This window comes from Muscardinus avellanarius (assembly GCF_963383645.1).
Source record: "Muscardinus avellanarius genome assembly, chromosome: 3".
NCBI classification, from domain to species: domain Eukaryota; kingdom Metazoa; phylum Chordata; class Mammalia; order Rodentia; family Gliridae; genus Muscardinus; species Muscardinus avellanarius.
In genome coordinates this window covers 8624739-8645669 of record NC_137788.1, presented here as the reverse complement: position 1 = coordinate 8645669, position 20931 = coordinate 8624739, and the positions used below count along the sequence as shown (strand labels likewise).

At 50.5% G+C, this 20931-nt stretch overlaps 1 protein-coding gene across 1 annotated transcript in view; it reads left to right on the top strand.

Moving 5' to 3' along the window:
* Window positions 1-20931, top strand: part of MTOR (mechanistic target of rapamycin kinase) — a gene marked incomplete at both ends in the record, with an annotated part of 135011 nt that overhangs the window by 75339 nt on the left and 38741 nt on the right. The window contains 4 exons of the mRNA XM_080691283.1: window positions 9483-9558; window positions 13291-13430; window positions 17564-17664; window positions 20351-20466. Of these exons, the coding sequence (XP_080547409.1) occupies window positions 9483-9558; window positions 13291-13430; window positions 17564-17664; window positions 20351-20466 (433 nt within the window). The remainder of the gene's footprint in view (window positions 1-9482; window positions 9559-13290; window positions 13431-17563; window positions 17665-20350; window positions 20467-20931) is intronic.

The following is a 20931-nucleotide window of genomic DNA, read 5'->3' as shown; positions in this document are numbered from 1 at the left end:
CAAATGTGCCCCCCCCAGTCCCCTCAGAAATGTCACAACACTACACAAAACCCAATAAAGTGAAGGCACCATGCTGTGTCCCTGTGCCCGCCGCCCCCGAAAACCAAGTGATTTCCAACTACCGAGGAATCCAGTGGGAATCCCACAGTTCCAGACCAGGGTAAAGGGGGCCAAAAGGAGGCTGGGGTCCTGCCTGAAGCTTTGGGGGCTGACTCTGAGATGGGCCCTGGCCCTTCCTTGGTCCCCAGGCCTGGGAGAGGCTCTGCCGGTGGCCCGGGATGGGCGCTTGGGTCTGGCGGCCGGGAGGGTCCACAGGCACAGAGAGGCGTCCTGGTCACGAGTCCAGTGAGACTTTGGGGCCGGGGGACTCTTCATGGTTGTGTTTCAGACGGAGAAACTGAGGTCCAGAGTGCTTGGGACCAATACTTGAGAGGCTGAGACAAAAGGATCTAAGCTTTGGGGCCAGCCTCAGTAACTTAGCAAGAATCCCAGCAACCTAGACCCTATTAGCGATTAAAAAAAAAAAATTAGAAGAAAACAAATAAAAAGGACTGGGGGTGTAGCTTGGAGGCAAATGTCCCTGGATTCAATCCCCAGTGCCAATAATAAAGAGGAAGAGAAAAAAGAAAACAGTTACATCCTTGAGTTAGTTTCCCCAGACCACCCTTCTGTTCCCAGGCTCCCCGAGGAGCTGCCTGATGAAGATGTCAGAGCTGGCGACCCCGGGTCACCCCGGCTCTGCAGGGGCCTCAGGCTGCTCTGTTTTTAGTCATGCACTGGACACAGCCGAACCTCGGTGCTGGGAGAAGTGACACAGGTCTCGGAAGCAGCTCCCACTCCATAGAAGAAATGAGGGAAACTGCTGGGCCACGCTGGCAGACACCCGAGGCACTGTCCAGGGAGGCCTCCTCGGGCTGGGCAGGACGCCCCCGTCGGCCCTGCCACCGTCTCCCGTCAGCTGTGGCGCAGGTGGCGCCGGCCTGGTGCCAGGAATCCAGAGAATTCTTCCTTGATAGGGAGTCAAGTGAAGTGCAGACAGCAGTCTGCAGTAGACAGGAGAAGGAAGGCCCAGAGCCACGTGGGAACAGTCGGGGAGGGTCTCGTAAATCCCTGAGGGCGCAGGACGGAAGCCTGAGCGCTTCCCCAGATGTGACACAGCTGCTGCTCACCCGCCCTGCGCGGCCCGTTGCTGCAGGGCAGCTTGGAGGCCGCCGAGGCCAAGCTGAGGGCGATAACCCGATGGCCACACGGGACAGCCAGGCCACTGACTGTGGGTTTGGCTTCAGTCCAGACCCCGTGGCGTGGTGGCTGAGGGGAAAAGCAGTCTGGGGACAGCTGTGCTCTTCGGGTGCTGGGGATGGCCTGTGGATTGCTTCGCAGTCCCTCGGCAGCCCCTCCCTCCTCCGTGAGGCTGATCATTGCCCACCCCCTCAGAGCAGAGGGGCGCAGAGTGCGCAGGCCAACGCCCAGCCCTGGCCCTTCGGCCGTCACTCAGCAGAGCATTTGCCGAGCAGACCCCTGGGCCATTCCCTCCCCGCAGCCCACACGCTGCTCCCAGCCTCCCGACGTGCATTTTCTAGCAGAGAGGCTAAAGGTGCGCAGTTATCGTCCGCTTGGTCTAGAGGCGCAGAGGCTGCTGCTTAGCCTTCCTGGTCAGCTCTGCTCAACCCCAGTATGCGTTCCTTAGCCATCATCGTTTCCTGTAACTGTCCCGGTCCTTGGGAGCCTGAGACAGGACGATCACCAGAGGTTTGGGACCAGCCCCCGTGAGACCCTCAGCAACTTAGTGAGACCCTCTTTCAAAATTTAAATAAATAAATAGGACTAGGGTCGTAACTCTGAAGTAGAATCCCCATGGGCTCAATCCCCTGTACCAAAAAAATAATGACTCATTGTTGAGGTGGGGAGGAGATAATGACCCTCATCCGCCCCGCTCTCCTCTGCATCTGGACGCCAGGCTCGCTGAGGCCTGGGTTTTACTTTACGGGCGGGCAGCCTCCGTTGCTCCGTAGACTTAGCAGTGTGTAAGGTGGTAACTGGATTTTCTCAGTGGCTAGTGGAGAATACAGGTACATACATCGTAGAGTCCGTCCTGTAGGCAGCGGGGACCGGTGCCTCCCAGCCTAGAAAGTTCTTCCCTCGAAGTTCTCTTTTCCTTCTGGTGGCTGGGTAGGATGGAGATGGGAAGCCTGGGGGACATCATTGGAGCACACCCGAGTGTGCTAACCGCCCCTGCCTGGGGCGCTCTTGTTTGTTGTCTGATGTTTTACTCTGGACCAAGTCAGTGCGGTCAGGCTTGTGTCGAAGCACTCCTGCTGCAGGGCCGGGGCTTTGAGCAGCTTGCCCTTTACAGCCTCTGATGTTAATAGGGAAAGACAGGGGCACAGAGGGTGTGTTCCTAAAACTCCCGGTTGCCCTATAAAATGAGAGTTGCCTGTTAAAGGGTGTGAGCAAAGGGGACTTCTTCACGTGAGCCAGTCTCTCCCTTCAGTCTCATCACACCACAGCGGAGCGTAAGAGGGGAATATTTCAAAGGACAGCCTGCGTCACCCACATAGGCAGGAGAATAGAGACTTCATCATAGGAACTCCTGAGTCTCCTTGGAGTCCCCTTTCTTTTTTTATTTCTTTTGTTTGTTTGTTTGTTTTTTGTTTTGGTGGTACTAGGGATGGAACCCAGAGGCTATCTACCTCCGGGCTATACTCCCAGACCTATTTTATATTTTTTTGGAAACAGGGTCTCACTAAGTAGCCGAGGCTGGCTTCGAACCTGTGCGATCCTCCTGTCTCAGCCTCCCAAGCACAGGGTTTACAAGCGTGCGCCACCACGCCCAGCTTGGAGTCCCCTTTCTTTATCTTGCATCTTGCAAGCTCAATTCTTGAAGCCCTGTGGCCTTGAACAAGCTGCCTTGGAGAAGCCTGCCAGGCTGACTGGCACATTGGCTTCCGGAAGGAAGTAGGCAATGTGGCATGGTGCTTGGGGGCTGCAGGGGAGTATTTCCACAGTTCTGGGGGTGAATTTGAAACGAAGGTCTAGGATGGCTCCTTTCTCCTGCACAGCAGGTAGCTGGCTAGTTGAACCATCCCACCCGTGGCTCTTGTCCGCTCAGTTTACAGGTATTTACTGGGTGCCCACTGACGCCCAGGTAGAAAGCTAACAGCTTACACTATACACCTATTGTGAAGATAGCTTTTATTCATGTCGTATTGGGGATGGAACTCAGGGGCTTCTACCTCCGGGCTACACTCCCAGACCTATTTATATTTTATTTGGAAACAGGGTCTCACTAAGTCGCTGAGAGCCTCTCTAAGTAACAGGCTGGCTGCGAACCTGTGTGGCCTCCCAAGTGCGGGGATTATAAATCCTGTGCTACCACGCCCGGTTTGAAGATAGCTTTTAAATGGCAAGACTTGAGCCGGGCGTGGTGGCGCACGCTTGTCATCCCAGCATTTGGGAGGCTGAGACCGGAGGATCGCAGTTCACAGACAGCCTCAGCTACTTAGTGAGGCCCTCTGCAACTCAGTGAGACCCAGTTTCAAAATAAAGAATAAAAAAATAGGGCAGGGGTGTAGCTCGGAGGCCAAATGCCCCGGGTTCCATCCCCAGACCCGCACAAGCAGTAAGCAGTGAGGGTGTGGATGCTGAGCTCCCTCCACCCTCCCTTGCTGCTGCTGGATGCATCGCGTCCAAAGATGGCGAGCAGGTGGCATGGGGGAGCAGGACGCAGTAGGTCCCAAGCAAGAGGACAGACTCCTGATCAGCAAGTGTTGTCCTCAAATCGGGGACCAAGAATATCATTGTGTATACTGAGCCCACCCACTTTCCATGGGCGTGTTTTAGTCTTTTTAGTCAGAGGTGTGACTTTTCAGAGACTGCCCTAATAAGAGCTATCATTGGCTTTCAAGGTGCACCCCCAAGTTTCATAGCAGTTGCTAAAAGCCTGGTAATAGTCCCCTACTGAGCCCAACCTGCTGCACCCTCCTGCTGAGCTCCGCTCAGCCCCGCCACCCCGCGCGCTACATACCTCCCACAAGTGGGAAGCTTTCTAAAGACGAGTTACTTACAAGCTGGGCATGGTGGTGCACACTTGTAATCCCAGTATTTGGAAGGCTGAAACAGGAGGATTGCAGGTTCAAGGCCAACATCAGAAACTTAGATTCAGCAACCGAGTGAGACCGTGTTTCAAAACAAAAAGTAAGATGGGCTGGGGTATAGCTTGGAAGTAGACTGCCTCTGGGTCCAATCCCCAGTACCACAAAACAAAAATAATAACAAAAAAAAAGAAAAATTAAAAAGGAGAGATATGATATAACTCAGGTAGAATGATCCTGGGTTCAAGTCTCAGTACCAGGAAAGAAGAAAGAAAGAAAGAAAGAAAGAAAGAAAGAAAGAAAGAAAGAAAGAAAGAGAGAGGAGGAAGGAAGGCCGGCCGGCCAGGTGGTAGCATGGGTTTGTAATCCCAGTACTTGGGAGGCTGACAGGATGATCGCATGTTCAAAGCCAGCCTCCGCAACATAGTGAGGCTCAGAAACCCATGAGACCCTGTTTCCAAATAAAGAAATGAAAAATCAGGCTGGGGTGTAGCTTGGAGGTAGAATAATGCCTCTAGGTTCAATCCTCAGTACAGAGGGGGAAGAGAACTTGTTTAGACTTTCTCTTAAAGGAGCCAGAGCCATATGAAGAAGTTTCCGTTTTAATTTGTAGTGCTACGCCGCCTGCCCTAGAGGAGCTATATCAAAACCATAATGGTATTGAAGTAAGATTTGGATTTCTCTTTTGAGGTCTCTAATCACTACTCCCTAATTTTGATTAGTTGTTAAATTCTCTTTGCTAAGCATAATTAGTGACAGATTGGATTAGGAAAAGGCTTTTTTTTTTTTTTTTTTTTTTTTTGGTTTTCATTTGTCCCCAAAATGAGTCAAGCTTTGGTAATGTTTATAACTTGTTTTTTGTTTTGGTTTGGCTTATTTGTTCATTTATTTGCAGTACTAGGGATGGAACCCAGGGGCATTCTACCTCCGAGCTACACCCCCAGCCCTATTTTTTATTCTTTATTTTGAAATAGGGTCTCACTGAGTTGCAAAAGGCTTCACTAAGTACTAGCTTAGGCTGTTCTTGAACCGAGGTTCTCCTGTCTCAGCCTCCAAATGCCGAGGTTACGAGTGTGCGCCACCACGCCCAGTTCTTGTTTTTATTTTTGGAACTAAGGATTGAAACTAGGAGCAGTCAACCTCTGAGCTACAGTCCCAGCCCTTCAGCCCTTCATTTATTTATTTATTTATTTACTTATTTACTTATTTATTTATTTATGGCACTGGGGGTGGAACCCAGGGGCATCCTACCTCTGAGTTACACCCCCAGCCCCATCCCCAGCCCTTTTTTTTTTTTTTTTTTGCAGTACTGGGGATGGAACCCAGGGGCATTTTACCCCCAAGCTGCACCCCAGCCTGATTTTTTATTCTTTATTTTGAAACAGGGTCTCACTAAGATGCAGAAGGCTTCCCTAAGTAGCTGAAGCTGCCTGCAAACCACTATCCTCTTGTCTCAGCCTCCCAAGTACCCCTTTTTATTTTTTATTTTGAGACAAGGCCTCACTAAGTTGGCCTCAAACCTGCGATTCTGCAGTCTTACTGTCTCAGCCTCCCAGGAAATGTGCTCTTACTTGTCTTCACAATAGAATATGTTTCACAACACAAGATTGGACCGCAGCTGTTAGAACTCAAGGGTGCTTATGTGTTTCTCAGAGTTCACTTCTTCCGGTCAGGCAAGAAGGTACTTTGGATTTTACATCAGAACACTTATTCTCTCACCAGAAGTCTACTCCTAACAAGTCTACTGAATAGAATACAGAGAATATATAATTACATATTGCATAGGCTGTGAGAGAGAGAGAGAAAATATATTCTGACTTTCTTTTTTCTTGTTATTTTTTTCAATGTTCCCAAAAGCTATATTTTTTCAATGTTCCCAAAAGCTTTATTGGAAGTAGGTGCCACCAGAGTGAAACCCAGTAATGGTCACGATCAGTACAGTTCACCCCGCCCCAAGCGAATGGACCAGACTCTAGTCCCAACTGATGGGACCAAGAGGCCTGGGTCCTGCCTCACGGCGCTGCGGAGCTGTGCACCCCTTAGACTTACTTTTCACTCTGGGCTTGGCAAACTCATAGGGTTGAAGGAAACAGTGATGCTGTGCTTTCACTTTGAGATTAAAAAGTATTTCTGAATCCTGCAGCAAACTTGAGTTATGAAGGACATTCTGGTTTGTGGCTTGCTTAGGACCAGCACAAGAAGCACTAGTGGGTCTTCCCGGTAGACTCCTCCATGGAGTCACCCGTTGAGGCACAGAGATTTCACCTCTGGTTGTAGAACCCGGGGCCTGGGGCTGGGTGCTCAACGAAAGTGTATTCAGGATGAGTCTGGAACTCGCTCTGTGGTTCCTAACGCTATCTGAAGATTCAGTCACACACACGTTTTTCCTGTGGGCACGCATTCAGTGTGTTTCTAGCAACTTTTATCTTTGGACCAAAACAAACGAAGGCCCTACTTATCACTTATGACCTGCTGGGCAATTTCTAATCCATTGTTTCATGTAATTCCCTGATGGCTCTGAAGGAGGTAGTATTAGCCATGTTTGATATGTAAGAATTTTTTTTTTTTTTTTTTTTTTTTTTTTTGCAGGTATGGGGATGGAACCCAGGGGCATTTGACCTCTGAGCTATACCCCCTGCCCTATTTTTTATTCTTTATTTTTAAACAGGGTCTCACTAAGTTGCGGAGGGCCTCACTAATTAGCTGAGGCTGTCCACAAACCGCGATCCCCCAGTCTCAGCCTTCCGAATTCTGAGATTACAAGTGTGTGTCACGACGCCCGGCAGATACATAAGGAATTTAAAACCCAGAAAAGGTGACTGGTTTGTAAGTAGCAGAATTAGACCTCCAGAAATGTAAACCCAAGTCTTTTGCTTCCAAAGCCAAAGCCACTCCATCCCTACCTCTCCTTAACAGAGACATATGATAGATACTGCAGACTCACTGTGGCCTTGAGGAAAATCACTGCCCTTCCTGGGCCTCAGTTTCCCCATTAGTAAAAACAAGGCCAGTCTTCTTACCTTTTCTTCTCTTCTTTCTCAGGGATACATGAGGTCAAAGGAGTGATTTGAAAAAAAAAATTGGTTGAAATGTGCTTTGGAAACATAAGCCATTAGATTATTACTTTCACAAATGTTAACTTCTCTAGTTCACCAGATTTTTGGGCAGTTCCTTCCCAGTTTTATTGGAAGAAATGTGGTGGAGTTGGATTTTTAAAAATAATATTTATAGCAGCAATCTCTTGCCATGTTACCACGTTGAACCCAAGTCCTGGAATTTCCCAAAACCACTGAAAAATTAATTCTGCTCAAGTAGACATTTTGTACTTAGGGCAGTAACCTGGATCCTTGCCTGTTAAATCAGTCTAGATTCCCAAGTTGGGATGTCACAGTTCGGCGCTCCCCTGCCGGTAAGCAGGTACAACCGTGGCTTTCCTAGCTGCTCACGAGCCTCCCCTTCGCTCTCCCCACTTCCCCTCCTTCCGTAGCTCAGCTTGTGCTCAGTGCTGGGTTTAGCTGTGTAAGTTCCTCTGAGAACAAAGGGCCTAAGCAGTTCTGCTTCCAGGCCTCCTGGTAGCCTCTCTAAAAAACCAGCTCCGGGCTGGCTGTGGTGGCGCACGCTTATAATCCCTGCGCTTGGGAGGCTGAGACAGGAGGATCGCACAGGTTCAAAAGCCAGCCTCAGCTACTTAGGGAGGCTCTCAGCAACTCAGTGGGACCCTGTTCCCAAATAAAATATAAAATAAGTCCAGAAGCCGGGCGTGGTGGCGCACGCTTGTAATCCCCACGCTTGGGAGGCTGAGACAGGAGGATCGCACAGGTTCGAAGCCAGCCTCAGCTGCTTAGTGAGGCTCTCAGCAACTTAGTGAGACCCTGTTTCCAAATAAAATAGAAAATAGGTCTGGGAGTATAGCCCGGAGGTAGAAAGCCTCTGGGTTCCACCCCCAGTACCACCAAAAAAATAAAAATAAAAAATAAAATAAGTCCAGAGTATAGCCCAGAGGTAGAAAGCCCCTGGGTCCCCCCCCCAAAAAAAAAAAAACCAGTTCCGGTTTGGCCTCCCAGTGCACTGCCCAGTTTCCCTGGGTGGCTTCAGTCCTCCAGCTCCAGGGACCCTCCTAGCTACAGATGACAGAGGGTGTCCTGACGAGCACCTCTGCCCCAGAGGCCATGTGAAGGCAACGGGCTTCACCGAGGGAGCAGTCAGGAGGGGCCCAGCCACATCCGGGGCCACTGCCGCTGATGCCCCGCCTCCCTGTGACTTTGATTCGTCTTGGGTTTTCCTGCTACTGATTGCTGAGAGCTAAGCACTAAAAGCTCCAGTGCTGCCAGGGGTCGTTTGCATGCCCTTAATCCCAGTGCTTGGGAGGCTGAGACCTGAGGATCATGGGTTGGAAGCCAGTGCACAGTAACTTAGCAAGACCCTATTTCAAAATAAAAGTAGCCGGGCATGGTGACACAAACCTGTAATCCTTGTTCTTGGGAGGCTGAGATAGGAGGATCACAGGTTCAAAGACAGCCTTAGCAAGTAGTGAGGCTTGAATCAACCTAGTAAGACCCTGTTTCCAAATAAGAAATAAAATTGGGCTAGGGATATAGCTTGAAGGGAAAATGCCTCTGGGTTCAATCCCCAGTACCACAAAAAATTAAAAATAAAAATGACTGAGGGTCAGAGGTAGAATGCCCCTGGGTTTAATCCCCTCAGTACCACAGGGGGGAAAACGTTCAGACTTCATGTCCAACCACATGAAATCTGAGGGGGACCGTTCGTTTTGGATCCAGGGTTTCTAGTTTTTAGAAAATGGACACACAGCCGGGTATGGTGGCACATGCCTGTAATCCTGGTACTTGGGAAGCTGAGAACAGGAGTATTGCAGGTTCGAGGACAGCCTTAGCAAGTTGTGAGATGTTCTTTCAAAATAAAAATAGGGCTGTAACTCGGTGTAAAATAGGTATAACTTGGAGGTACAGTGTCCCTGGGTTCGATCCCTAGTACCACAAAGGAAGGGAGGGAGGGAGAGAGGGAGGGACACACAGAACTAGGGGTTTGGCTTAGTGAATGCATGCCTCGCACGAGTGAGACCCGGGGTCCTATCCCTAGCACACACCCCACTGAAAGAAAAAGGAGATGTTCCACAAGGCGGCATCTAAGAGGAAGCCAGTCCGTGTTGGTAAGAAGAGCCCAGAGCGCCAAATATTAGCGTTCACTCTGTTGTCTCTCAAAATTAGAGAGGAGAGATCAAAACCCTTTTCTCATAGGAAGTCTTCAGATAGATAACTGATGGCCCCTGCGTCTGTAGACCTTCTCCCCACGTGCAGTGAGCCATCTCCCCGAGCGGTCCCGCGCCTCCGCCTCCCTGAGTGTGACCACCTCCTCCTTTTGTCTCCTCAGCATTAATAATAAGCTCCAGCAGCCCGAGGCCGCCGCTGGTGTGCTGGAGTACGCCATGAAGCACTTCGGGGAGTTGGTAAGTGCCTTGCTCCTTTCAGAACAGCAGGAGGCGGAGACCTGCTGACCGAGGTGCTCGGCCAGGACCTTGAGAAAGTTGCTTTCCGTTTCTGTCGTCCCCAATTTGTAACGGTCACAACACCGACTTACCTGTCTCTTAAAGACAGTAGCTGTAGGGACAAAATTCAAACTGAACATAAATCACAAGGACAGAATCTAATAAACAAGGATTGCTGATACGTAGCAAAGCCTTAGCGCGTACCGTAGCCCTTGGCTAAGCGCTTTACGGCTCCCTCTAATTCAGTCCTCACGGTGACACGACGCAGTAGCTGCTCTTCCCTTTTTTTTGCGGTCCTAGGGATGGAACCTGGAGACATTCTACCTCCGAGCTACATCCCCAGCCCTATTTTTTATTCTTTATTTTGAAACAGGGTCTCACTGAGTTGCAAAGGGCCTCACTAAGTAGCTGAGGCTAGCTGCGAACCTGGATCCTCCAGTCTCAGCCTCCCAGGTACTGGGATTACACACGTGCACCACCACGCCCGGCCACATTCCATTTTACAGATGAGGAGACTGCGGTCCCAGCAGATTAGAAACCTGTCTGCCTGATAGGGCAAAGAAATGGCAACCATGACTAGAGGTTAGAGTCTGGCCTCAGGGCCTGGCATTTAAGATGATCCAAGTTATTACTGTGTCCTCAGTGATAGTTACCATGTCTGGCCCACAGTTGCTGCCCAGTAACACTGCAGAAAAAGCCATGGCCAGTTCTCTAGAAAAATACGTACTATAATTTACGTCTTTTATTGAGGGATTTTCTGTTTCTCTTTTGCTTACATAGCTGCTGTCATCTTTGCCCTGCCAGTATTAAAATGTTCCCATTACTGTTTGGGGTCTTGAGAGGGTACTTTTGATAACCCCCAAATATATAAGGCATCAGCTTGATCACCTTTGCACTGCGTTCCTGGAAGGCCAAGAATCTCTGGGTCCATATATTTGATGAGGAGCCTTTTATTAGCCCCGTAGGTTCACTTATGTTGGTTTGCCTTAATTGAGAGATAGGGTTAGAGTGAAGAAAATTATGACTTCACAGGTTTTTATTTGATTATCTAGCATTTTGCCTCATACAAGGGTTAGTAACTCCGATTGAAACTTTGTGTGTGTGTGTGTGTGTGTGTGTGTGTGTGTGTGGTACTGGGGGTAGAACCCAGGGGCTTTTTTTTCTTTTCTTTTCTTTTTTTTTTTTTTTTAGTGGGTCTGGGGATGGAACCCAGGGGCATTCAACCTCCAAGCTGTACTTCCTGCCCTGTTTTTTATTCTTTATTTTGAAACAGGGTCTCACTGAGTTCCAGAGGGCCTCACTAAGTAGCTGAGACTGTCCTCGAACCGCGATTCTCCTCTGTCAGCCTCCCAAATGCTGGGATTATGGGTGTGCGCCACCACGCCCGGCTCCCAGGGGTTTTTTGTACTTTATTTGGAAACAGGTCTCACTAAGCTGCCGAGAGCCTCACTAAGTAGCTGAGGCTGGCTTCGAACCTCTGTGATTCTCCTGCCTCAGCCTCCCAAACTCTGGGATTACAAGCGTGCGCCACCATACCCAGCCCCGGATTGAAACTTTTAAGGGAACCCTTTGCCATCTTTAGTACATATGATCTGTAACTAGACTAAGGCAGCATCTCTCTGGATGAGGAAATAGAAAGCACCGTGTCTTATTCGTGCTCCACTAGACCGGGCTGTGCTGTCCTTAGAGCTGGGACCCCACCAAGTGCTGCCTGAGACCAGGGCTCCACGCATGTCTGGCGTCCAGGTGATCTGCCAAGAGATGCTTTATACCCAGTGCTGGGAACACCAACCTTAAGTGAAAGCCCCTCCGTCTTCAGGTTCCAAAGGTGGCCATTAGCTCCAGGATTGCTGCTAACCCATGGCAGATTTTCTGTTATATTTAGGTAGCTGAATCATATTAAGCCTGACAATGGTTTGCTTTTCCTTGGCAGAGCCTGTGCTTTCTCAGCACAATTTATGTAACGGCAATCTCATTAGAATTTTGTGTGATTCATTGCCTAAACCTTATAGTTTGTGCAATCCATTGCAACTCAAAGCACCCTGCCCCCGGCTTGACCTGCGCGTCTGCTGCTCGCTCTGCTCCCTGCAGGTTCACCGCGTGCACGCACATTACTCACCGGCTCCTTGTGAAACCCAGCCTGGGAAATTGACCAGCTAAGAGCTTTTCATTTTACGCTGTCTTCATAAGTCACTTTTCCCTTCTCAGTTTCCTCTGTCATATATAGACATAACAGAGGCATTATTCTAGACCAGCTTGGGAAACGAGGTTTAGAAAGTGTATCTAAAATGGGCATGGGGCCAGATGCACCCATTTTGGCCAACACCTCTCACACTGGGAGAAGGCCGCTGTGCCAGTGCAGGGGCCACAGAGGGTTTTGGTGCTCTGAAACGAAGCCGGGGAGGGGGTACAAGTCAGCCATGGATAGCTCAAAGGACCTTCTGACTGAGGTTCAGGAAGAAGAGGCTCCTTAAAGCAGTCAGCAGCGTGGCCGTTAGTGTACGTGCCCTACGAACATCAGTCTCATTTAGAAAGGAGGAGAGGGTCATGGGAGAAAGTGAATGTGGGCCCTGCCTATGTCATACAAATTCCACCACAGATCATATTGCTAAAAGAACTTCTATAGCCGGGCGTGGTGGCGCACGCTTGTCATCCCAGCATTCGGGAGGCTGAGACCGGAGGATCGCGGTTTGCGGATAGCCTCAGCTACTTAGTGAGGCCCTCTGCAACTCAGTGAGACCCTGTTTCAAAATAAAGAATAAAAAAATTGGGCAGGGGGTGTAGCTCGGAGGTCAAATGCCCCTGGGTTCCATCCCCAGACCTGCCAAAAAAAAAAAAAAAAAAAAACTCCCTTGAGAGCCACTACCCTGGCTAGTGGCGAAATAGGCACTTGCCAAACTGATGAAGAAGTCCAGAAGACCAACAGGTGGAGGCCAGACGGAAGGCAGACAGGAAATGCATAAAACAGTCTGCCGGGTAGAGTCCGGGCCTGCAAGGTCAGGAGCGCAGCGCCTCGCGCTCACGTGGACCACACTCACCGGCAGCGTGGCGCGCTGTCTGCCAGGGTAGTGGAATCCTTTGGCCACTGACCCAGGTAAAGCTTCCAGGCGCTTCCCAGGAGGAACAGTGATTGAAAGATGGTAGAGGGGGAGGAAAAGGGTATTCAAAATATTTTAAGTGGTGGTGTTCTATCGTATTTTAAATTACTTCCTGAAAGTTAAAAATGTGTTAAGAATGCAGGAATCAAGAACTCTTAGGAGGGAGTTGTTACCTTCCAGCAAATGTACACACGTGGCCGGGTCTTTCTGGCCTCATCAGGACAGCAGCTGCCACCCTGGCCACCTGGCCCAGCACCAGCGGTCCAGTGGATGGGCCTGGCCACTTTGCGGGTGCTCTGGGGGCCCCCACCGGCCCCAGATGATTTCCCTCCCCCACATCCCCACATGCTGGTGATGGGGTGGACCGTGGCCGACAGGTGCTCTCAGATTAACCCAAGATCCAGGGTCATTCCATCAGTGTGCCAAGGAACCAGCGCTTCCCCCTCCACCAAGCAGTCCGAGCGCTCTAGCCCACGCCTGGCATACTCTGATTGGTGAAGTGTCATGTTTGCCACCGCTCCTCAGGGAAGAGTGTGTGGAGCTCGAAGCGTGGCCTGGTTCTCCCCCTCACAGCAGCCCCGCTCCTCCCTGGCAGGAGATCCAGGCCACGTGGTACGAGAAGCTGCACGAGTGGGAGGACGCGCTGGTGGCCTACGACAAGAAGATGGACACCCACAAGGACGAGCCAGAGCTGATGCTGGGCCGCATGCGCTGCCTGGAGGCGCTGGGGGAGTGGTGAGTCCAGCGGCCGCGGCTCGGAGGCGCTCGCCCGACCGCCTTCCCAGGAGCCCTTCCTCTGCGCCTGGCAGTCCATTCTGTCGTATCGTGCACACACAAAAGATGAGTGGGGAGTAGGTAGAGACAGATACATATTATTATTATTATTATTATTATTATTGTTGTTGTTGTTGTTGTTGTTGTTGTTTTTGGTGGTACTGGGGTTCCTGGAAGCCCTTCTACCTCCGGGCTACACTCCCAGATCTATTTTATACTTTTTTAAAATTTGGAAACAGGGCTTCTTAAGCCAGCGCGACTGGCTTCGAACCTGAGCGATCCTCTCGTCTCCACCTCCCAAGCGCGGGGATCACAAGCGTGCGCCACCACGCCCGGCGATACATATTATTTTTCAATACCGGAACTCAGCTTAACGAATTTAACCATTATTAGGAATATTCAAAAGTTTATTTAAATAAATTAACATTTTATCTTTCCCTCAAAAAAATGTACTTCATTAGTTGATACAACTAAAGCTAAGTTTTGTTTTGTTTTTGTTTTTTATTTTGGTGGGTTTTTTTTTTTTTTTTGTGTGTGTGTGTGTGTGTGTTACTGGGAATTGAAATTGAACCCAGGTGCGTTCTTTTTCTGAGCTATACCCTGAGCTCTATTTTATTTTTATTTTGAAACAAGGTCTCACTACTTGCTGAGGCTGTCCTCAAACCTGTGATCCTCCCGTCACAGCCTCCCAAGTACTGGGATTACAAGTGTGCGCCACCACGCGTGGCTCTACAACTATTTTTCAAGGCCGACAGGAGGCGAGCATGGCTCCTCACAGCTGAGCTCTGGCCACGTTACTCCTCTCCACACGCTCCACTCCTCCTTCAGCTCCCTTTGTTGACCTCCTCCCCTTATGTTCACCTTCCTGATTTTGGGACCCCCTTCCCAGTATTTCTTCCTCCTTGAACCCTTTCTTAGCCCTCCCCTCCACTCCACTTTTTCAAAGTAAAAACGACCACTTTCCCTGGCTAGGGTCAGAGGCAACATCTTAGACACACTGGAAAAGGCTTGAGAGGCAATTTTGTTCCGTCCCCTTGCGTTACAGTTGCCTAAACTGAGGCTCGCGGATTTGAGGCCGCTTGCCCGAGGTCTCCGAAGTAGAGGGGTGCGGGTCTCCCGGCCCTGCAGCTCTCAGTCCTTGTACCTCTGATCTCCCGGGTTCTTGCCAGTTTTCTAATTACCTATAAAGTGTAAATGGCTATGATGCTGACCAAGGGATTTGAGACCGAGAGACTTAAAGGAGTTGAAAGAGATAAAAGAAGCAGAATTCTTTTCCTGATCATATGCAGGTTTTTTGTTGTTGTTGTTTGTTTTTTGGGGGGTTTTTTTGGGGAGGGTTGGTGGTACTGGGGTTCCTGGAAGCCCTTCTACCTTCAGGCTACACTCCCAGACCTATTTTTTTATTTTTGGATACAGGGTCTCTTACGCCAGCGCGGCTGGTTTCGAACCTGCGTGATCCTCCTGTCTCCGCCTCCCAAGCGCGGGGATGACAAGCGTGCACCGCCACGGCTGGCACCATATGCCGGTTTTTGATATGGTTTATTCAGTCCATTCTGGTTTTTTGTTGTTATTGTTTTGTTTTTGTTTTGTGGTACCGTGGATTGAACTCAGGGGCATTTTACCTCCAAGCTATACCTCCAGCCCTATTTTTTATTCTTTATTTTGAAACAGAGTCTCACTAAGTTGTGGAGGACCTCACTAAGTAGCTGAGGCTGTCCTCAATCCTACAATCCTCCTGTCTCAGCCTCCCAAGTACTAGAATTACGAGCGTGCGCCACCACGCCCGGCTGAGACCTTGTCTCAAAAATTCAAAGAGCTTTAGTTTAGCTTACCTGTTGAGTGGCTCAACCCCTAGTACTACGGTAAAAAAGGAGTGTAGCCAGTTGTAGAGGGGTTCAGTCCCTAATACTGAAGGGAGAGAGAGAGAGAGAGAAGGGAAGGAAAAGAAGAGAGGAAGGCAAATGTATTCTCAAACCACCCCAGACCTAGTTTATCAGACACTTGGGACGCGGCTGGGTGTGCTAGCACACACCTTTGACCCCAGTACTTGGGAAGCTAAGACAGGAAGATTACAGGTTCAAGCCTAGCCTCGCCACCTTGGTGAGGCTCTGTGTCTCCTGGGGAGACCCCGAGTCTCTCAGTGAGACACTGTTTCAAAATTTTAAAAAAGGCTAGAAAGTAGCTTGGAGGTAGAGAGCCCCTGGGTTCATTCCCTAGTGCCAAAAGAAGGAAAGAACTTGGGGTGCAGGCCATCCACCTTAAGGAGCCCTCAGGATTCTGGTGCAGTGGGAGTCTGAGACTCACTTCTCTGGCTAACCCCTGGCAGGACCTTGGAGGGAAGGTTTCTACGTGGGCAGCATGAAGCCAACAGGGCAGTTCCTCCTGCCCCCTTCCCGAGCTTCCTTCAGTGAGCGTTAAGGGCGCAGTGGCCGCCGCCTCCCTCCCGTCGCCCTCTGCTCGCTATTGAACCAGATGCTTTTGTCTCTGGCTCTCTCGAGCACTTGCCAAGAGATAGAGATGAGCGTCCGCCCCGTGACTGCTGGGTGGTCCCGGGGGGCTGCTCTGAGCTCAGCCCCATCCCTCGGAGCTTGTGTCCTTTCTTTTGATTTGACTTTCAGTGGCGGTTTAAATTCCCTATCACGTGTCTTTCAAAAAGCAGGGAAAACAAGGGAGTCTCAAAGCTGCATCTTGAAGCTCAGTGAAACCAGGGGCTTGCCTTCGCACAGCACAGTGGCAACTTGCGCTTTATTTCCTTCATAAGTAGAACTTGGGAGGACGACAGTTCTGCCCCCACCCCCGCCGCCGCTGCCTCTCTCTCAAGCTAAGGATGAAACCCAGGGCCTTGCACCCGCCAGGCAGTCACTCTACCACTAAGCTACACCCCGAAGGAAGGCAACAATTCTCTTAATTTTTTTCCCTTGTTATGGGGGATTGAACCCAGGGGAATTCTACCTCCAAGCTACACCCCAACCACCCTTTTTCTTTTTTTTCTTTTTTTTGGTGGTACCGGGGGTGGAACCCACAGGCCTTCTACCTCCGGGCTATACTCTCAGATCAATTTTCTATTTTATTTGGAAACAGGGTCTCACTAAGTTGATGAGAACCTCACTAAGTAGCTGAGGCTGGCTTCCAATCTTCACGATCCCCCTGTCTTAGCCTCCCAAGCACTGGGATTAAAAGTGTGTGCCACCATGCCCGGCTTTTATTCTTTATTTTGAAACAGGGTCTCACTGAGTTGCAAAGGGACTCACTAAGTAGCTGAGACTGTCCATGAACTGCAATCTTCCTGTCTCAGCCTCCCAAATGCCGGGATTACAAGCCTGTGCCACCACGCCCGGCTTTATTTTTCTTTTGAAACATGGTCTCATTAAGTTTCTGAGGGTCTGTCTTCAAACCTGTAATCCTCCTGTCTCAGCTTCCAAGTTCTGGGATTACAGGCCTCTGCCACTGTGCCCAGCTAGTAATTCCCTATTCCTGACAGGGTTTCTACTCTTTTGGGTACTGTGGTCTCTTCAGCACCATTTATGTCTCAGTATCTCCAAGTCCTTACCCACATTTGTGGTGATTTGCAAAATTCTAAAAATAGACGGCATCTAAATTCCTGGTGGAGGGGAACATCCTAGAGCAGGTCTTCACGCAGACTTGTTCATCTGGGATTCATCTCAGACTGGAACATTTGTACAGGGCCTTTACGAGCCAGTTCTTCCTATATCTTTGAGCCGGAAGTGAGTGTCCAGCGGTGTCTCTTCCGGTTGTTTTCTCTGTAGATCTGCCAAAGGGGAAGCGCCTAGAGTTCACTGCAAAGGGGAGACGTTGTTTAATATTTATGAAGGGCCAGATGTTTAGGACACTGCACATCACACAGAGCTGGACACGGTCCCGACCCTTGACAAGGCTCCTCGAGCCATCCGCGCCAGGCCATAGAAACCACGGTCCGCCCTCACTTTCCCGTGGCCTGCCCAGTAGGATGTGCTTCCTGTCTACAGGTCCCCAGCTCGGGACAGGACCTTGCCACTCCTTTTTGCCTGCGGCCTCAGCTCTGCTGAGGGATTTGGAGGCCCTGCAGGTGGCCTGACTGTGACTCCTCCCTGCAGGGGGCAGCTCCACCAGCAGTGCTGTGAGAAGTGGACCCTGGTCAATGACGAGACTCAAGCCAAGATGGCCCGGATGGCCGCTGCAGCTGCCTGGGGCTTAGGTGAGGCTTCCTCATGGGCGCCAGGCAGGGAGGGAGGGCGATGCTGGACTCCCCAGGAGAGGGGCCGTGGCACGGCAGCGGGATGTCAGTCCATAGCCATGAAGCAGCTTGTCTGCACCTACTGCCGCAAACGCCATCTGTCCTTCCACCTGATGCTTTGACTATTAGACGTGGGTAAAAATGGAGCCTCTTGGAAGGCCGAAGTAAACTGGACAAACATCAAGACTGAGATGTGAGCCGGGCGTGGTGGCGCACACTTGTGATGCCCGCGCTTGGGAGGCAGAGACAGGAGGATCACATGGGTTCGAAGCCAGCCTCAGCTACTGAGTGAGGCTCTCAGCAACTTAGTGAGACCCTGTTTCCAAATGAAGTATAAAATAGGTCTGGGAGGATAACCTGGAGGTAGAAAGCCTCTGGGTTCCACCCCCAATACCACAGAAATAAATAAATACAGACAGACAGACAGACAGACAGACAGACTGAGATGTGGTGGGTAAGAAAACCGAGCTTTGTGCGCATGTGTGTGAGGAGCTTCCCCAGACACCAGGCAGTTGTTCCCCAGCAGATGCCAGCCGGGTGTCCTGCAATCCAGTTCAATTCTGATACTGCCTCCCTTGAAATGGCATCAGATCCCACAGGTTATAGACTCAGTCCAAAGACTGCCCCCTACTCAGGTGCCAGTCACGAGTGCCAGGTTGTGACTCTTGTTTCTGACTCACCTGCTGAAAACCAGGGTTCCCACAACCTCCTCCTTGGGTTCCACAACGTGCTAGGTGCCTCTCAGAGCTCAGGGAACCACTTTACATGTGTTTTGGTTTGTTATGGAGAATACAGAGTAAGAGCCAGGCGCACGGGTTCACAGGGTTGCCCGGGACCAGGAGCCGCTCCCCTTGAGCGGGGCGCAGCGCCCTCCCAGCCTGCGGGGGCAGTCACTAATCCTTCTGGTCTCTGTTCGGTAGCATCCCCGCCACTCAGGAAATCCCAGGGCTTTAGGAGCTCTCTGCTGGGAAGTAGGAGCAAAGACCAAATATGGATTTATTGTACCACAGTGGAATTTGGTTTTTGTTTGTCTTCAATAAAATACTGGCTTGTTTTTCTTATAAATGAAATCTAGAGGTAAGTATTCCCAGACCGGGACTGTGGCTCCTGGTCAGTAGCTTTTTTCCACATATCTGCATTACACGCTGAGTCCAGTTGATGATCCGGAGTGGTCATCGGAGCCCACCCATGGTGTCTTTATCCTAAGCAGGAGCGATGGGAGAGCGCAGCTGTCCATCTATTTCTTAACATTGATTATAGGACTTTCCCAACTTGTGTATAAGTGGGTACTATAACTCACACCCTCTGCCCTTCTTCACCTTCTCCAAGAATTAACACACATTTTGACCATTTCGTTTTCTCTTTTCTTCCTGCCGCCTGACACTTGCCCAGCTCACTATTTCTCCCAAAGCACTATAAATCAAGTGCTGAGGCTGGCCGCAAACCCGTGATCCTCTTGTCTCAGCCTCCCACGTCCTGGGATTATGAGAGTGCACCACCACGCCTGGCCGCTTTTTCCTTTTTTATTTTTTATTTTTGGTGGTGCTGGGGATTGCACCCAGGGAACTCTGTCTCTGAGCTACAGCCCTGTCCTTTTTATTTTTTGTTTTGAAACAGAGTCTCACTAAGTTATCAAGTCTCACTACATTGCTGAGGCTGTCCTCGAACCTGCTGTCCTCCTACCTCGCCTCCTAAGTACTGGGATTACAGGCATGTGCCGCCACACCCGGCTTCCAGAGATGTTCTTGATAAGAGGGGAAAGGATACCTAGACTGTGCCCATGGAAAGCTTCACCAAGGGAGCTGGGAGTGCGGTAGCACGACCCACCTCCGCTCCATCCCTCCTGAGTCACAGAGCTGATTCCCCCTCCCTGTCATGGGCTCTGGCTGGGTCCTAAGCATCCTTCAAAACAAGTTGCTTACCGAGGAGCCATCCTCTGCTGTTCACATTTGCCCAGAGGCATCGAGAATGGATGAGCCGAGGTGGCCTCGGGAGAGCGCCCTGCACGCCCCGCAGCACTGCAGTCTGCAGCTAATGAGGCCGGCAGCGCTCTGCAGCTGGTCTTCACAGTCTTGGCTTGTGGTGCACGCTCACCCCACCAGGGGAAGCAGTGCCTCTCCTCAGACACAGCCTTTCCCGGTCTCCCGTGACGCGGAGACCACTGCCTGTGCCCCGGCCACCTTCGTTATAACGGAGCTTCTTTAAATATTTACCTCCTCTCTCCTGGGGATCAGGCACTGCTAGAGAAAGATGGGCAAACTATTTTATCTAATCCTGCCCCCACTCCACATAATGGCCCTTTTCAATTGTTTAGTGATAATCGTAATTTCCCAATGTACCCTTGTACTCTAGTAGGGAAGAAAACAATTCCATCTTACCCAAAGAGCCTGCGAGAGTTCTCCAGGTTAATGAGGTGCAGGCTTCGCACCGGCCTGCCGTCTCTCGTCTTTCCTGCTGCCCCCTGGGCAGCAGTGGAATCCTACATGCTGAAGACAGATGTGGCTGTGTTTGTTAAATCAGCCCTCACCGTAGAGGGAGGGCATGGAGGGTTGTGCTGTATCTGGCTCGAGTTCGTAGAAATGGCCAGGTTGATTGGAGAAGCTCCCTAACCCCAGGCAGCTGACCCCGGTGCCTTGCGTGTGACCAGGTCAGTGGGACAGCATGGAAGAGTACACCTGCATGATTCCGCGGGACACCCACGACGGGGCCTTCTACAGGGCCGTGCTGGCCTTACATCAGGACCTCTTCTCCCTGGCGCAGCAGGTAAACACCTTCGCGGCCCCGCCTCCCAGCAAACAGAAGGCTGTCACCACACGTGGTCTGTGGGACACCAAGCACTGGCACCTACCTGAGTAGGCCGTTGTATTTCAGCTTTGCTGGTTTGGTTTTTGTTGTTACTGTTTTGGTACTGGGGATTGAACCCAGGTTCAGATCGAACCTTTCCGCTACCTCCTAGCTTTTTTTTTTTTTTTTTTTTTTTTTTTTTGAAACAGAGTCTCACTAAGTTGCTAAGGGGATTCGCTAAGTTGTAGTGGCTGGCCTCAAACCTGCCATCCTCCTCTCTCAGCCTCAGCCTCTCAGGATAGCACGTGTGCACCACCATGCCTGGCCAGCTCTGGTGTTTTGGGCTTTGTGAGCTCCTTAGGATAGTCTTTTTTTTTTTTTTTTTTTTTTCAGTACCAGGGATAGAACCCAGAGGCATTCTACCTCCAAGCTATACCCCCAGCC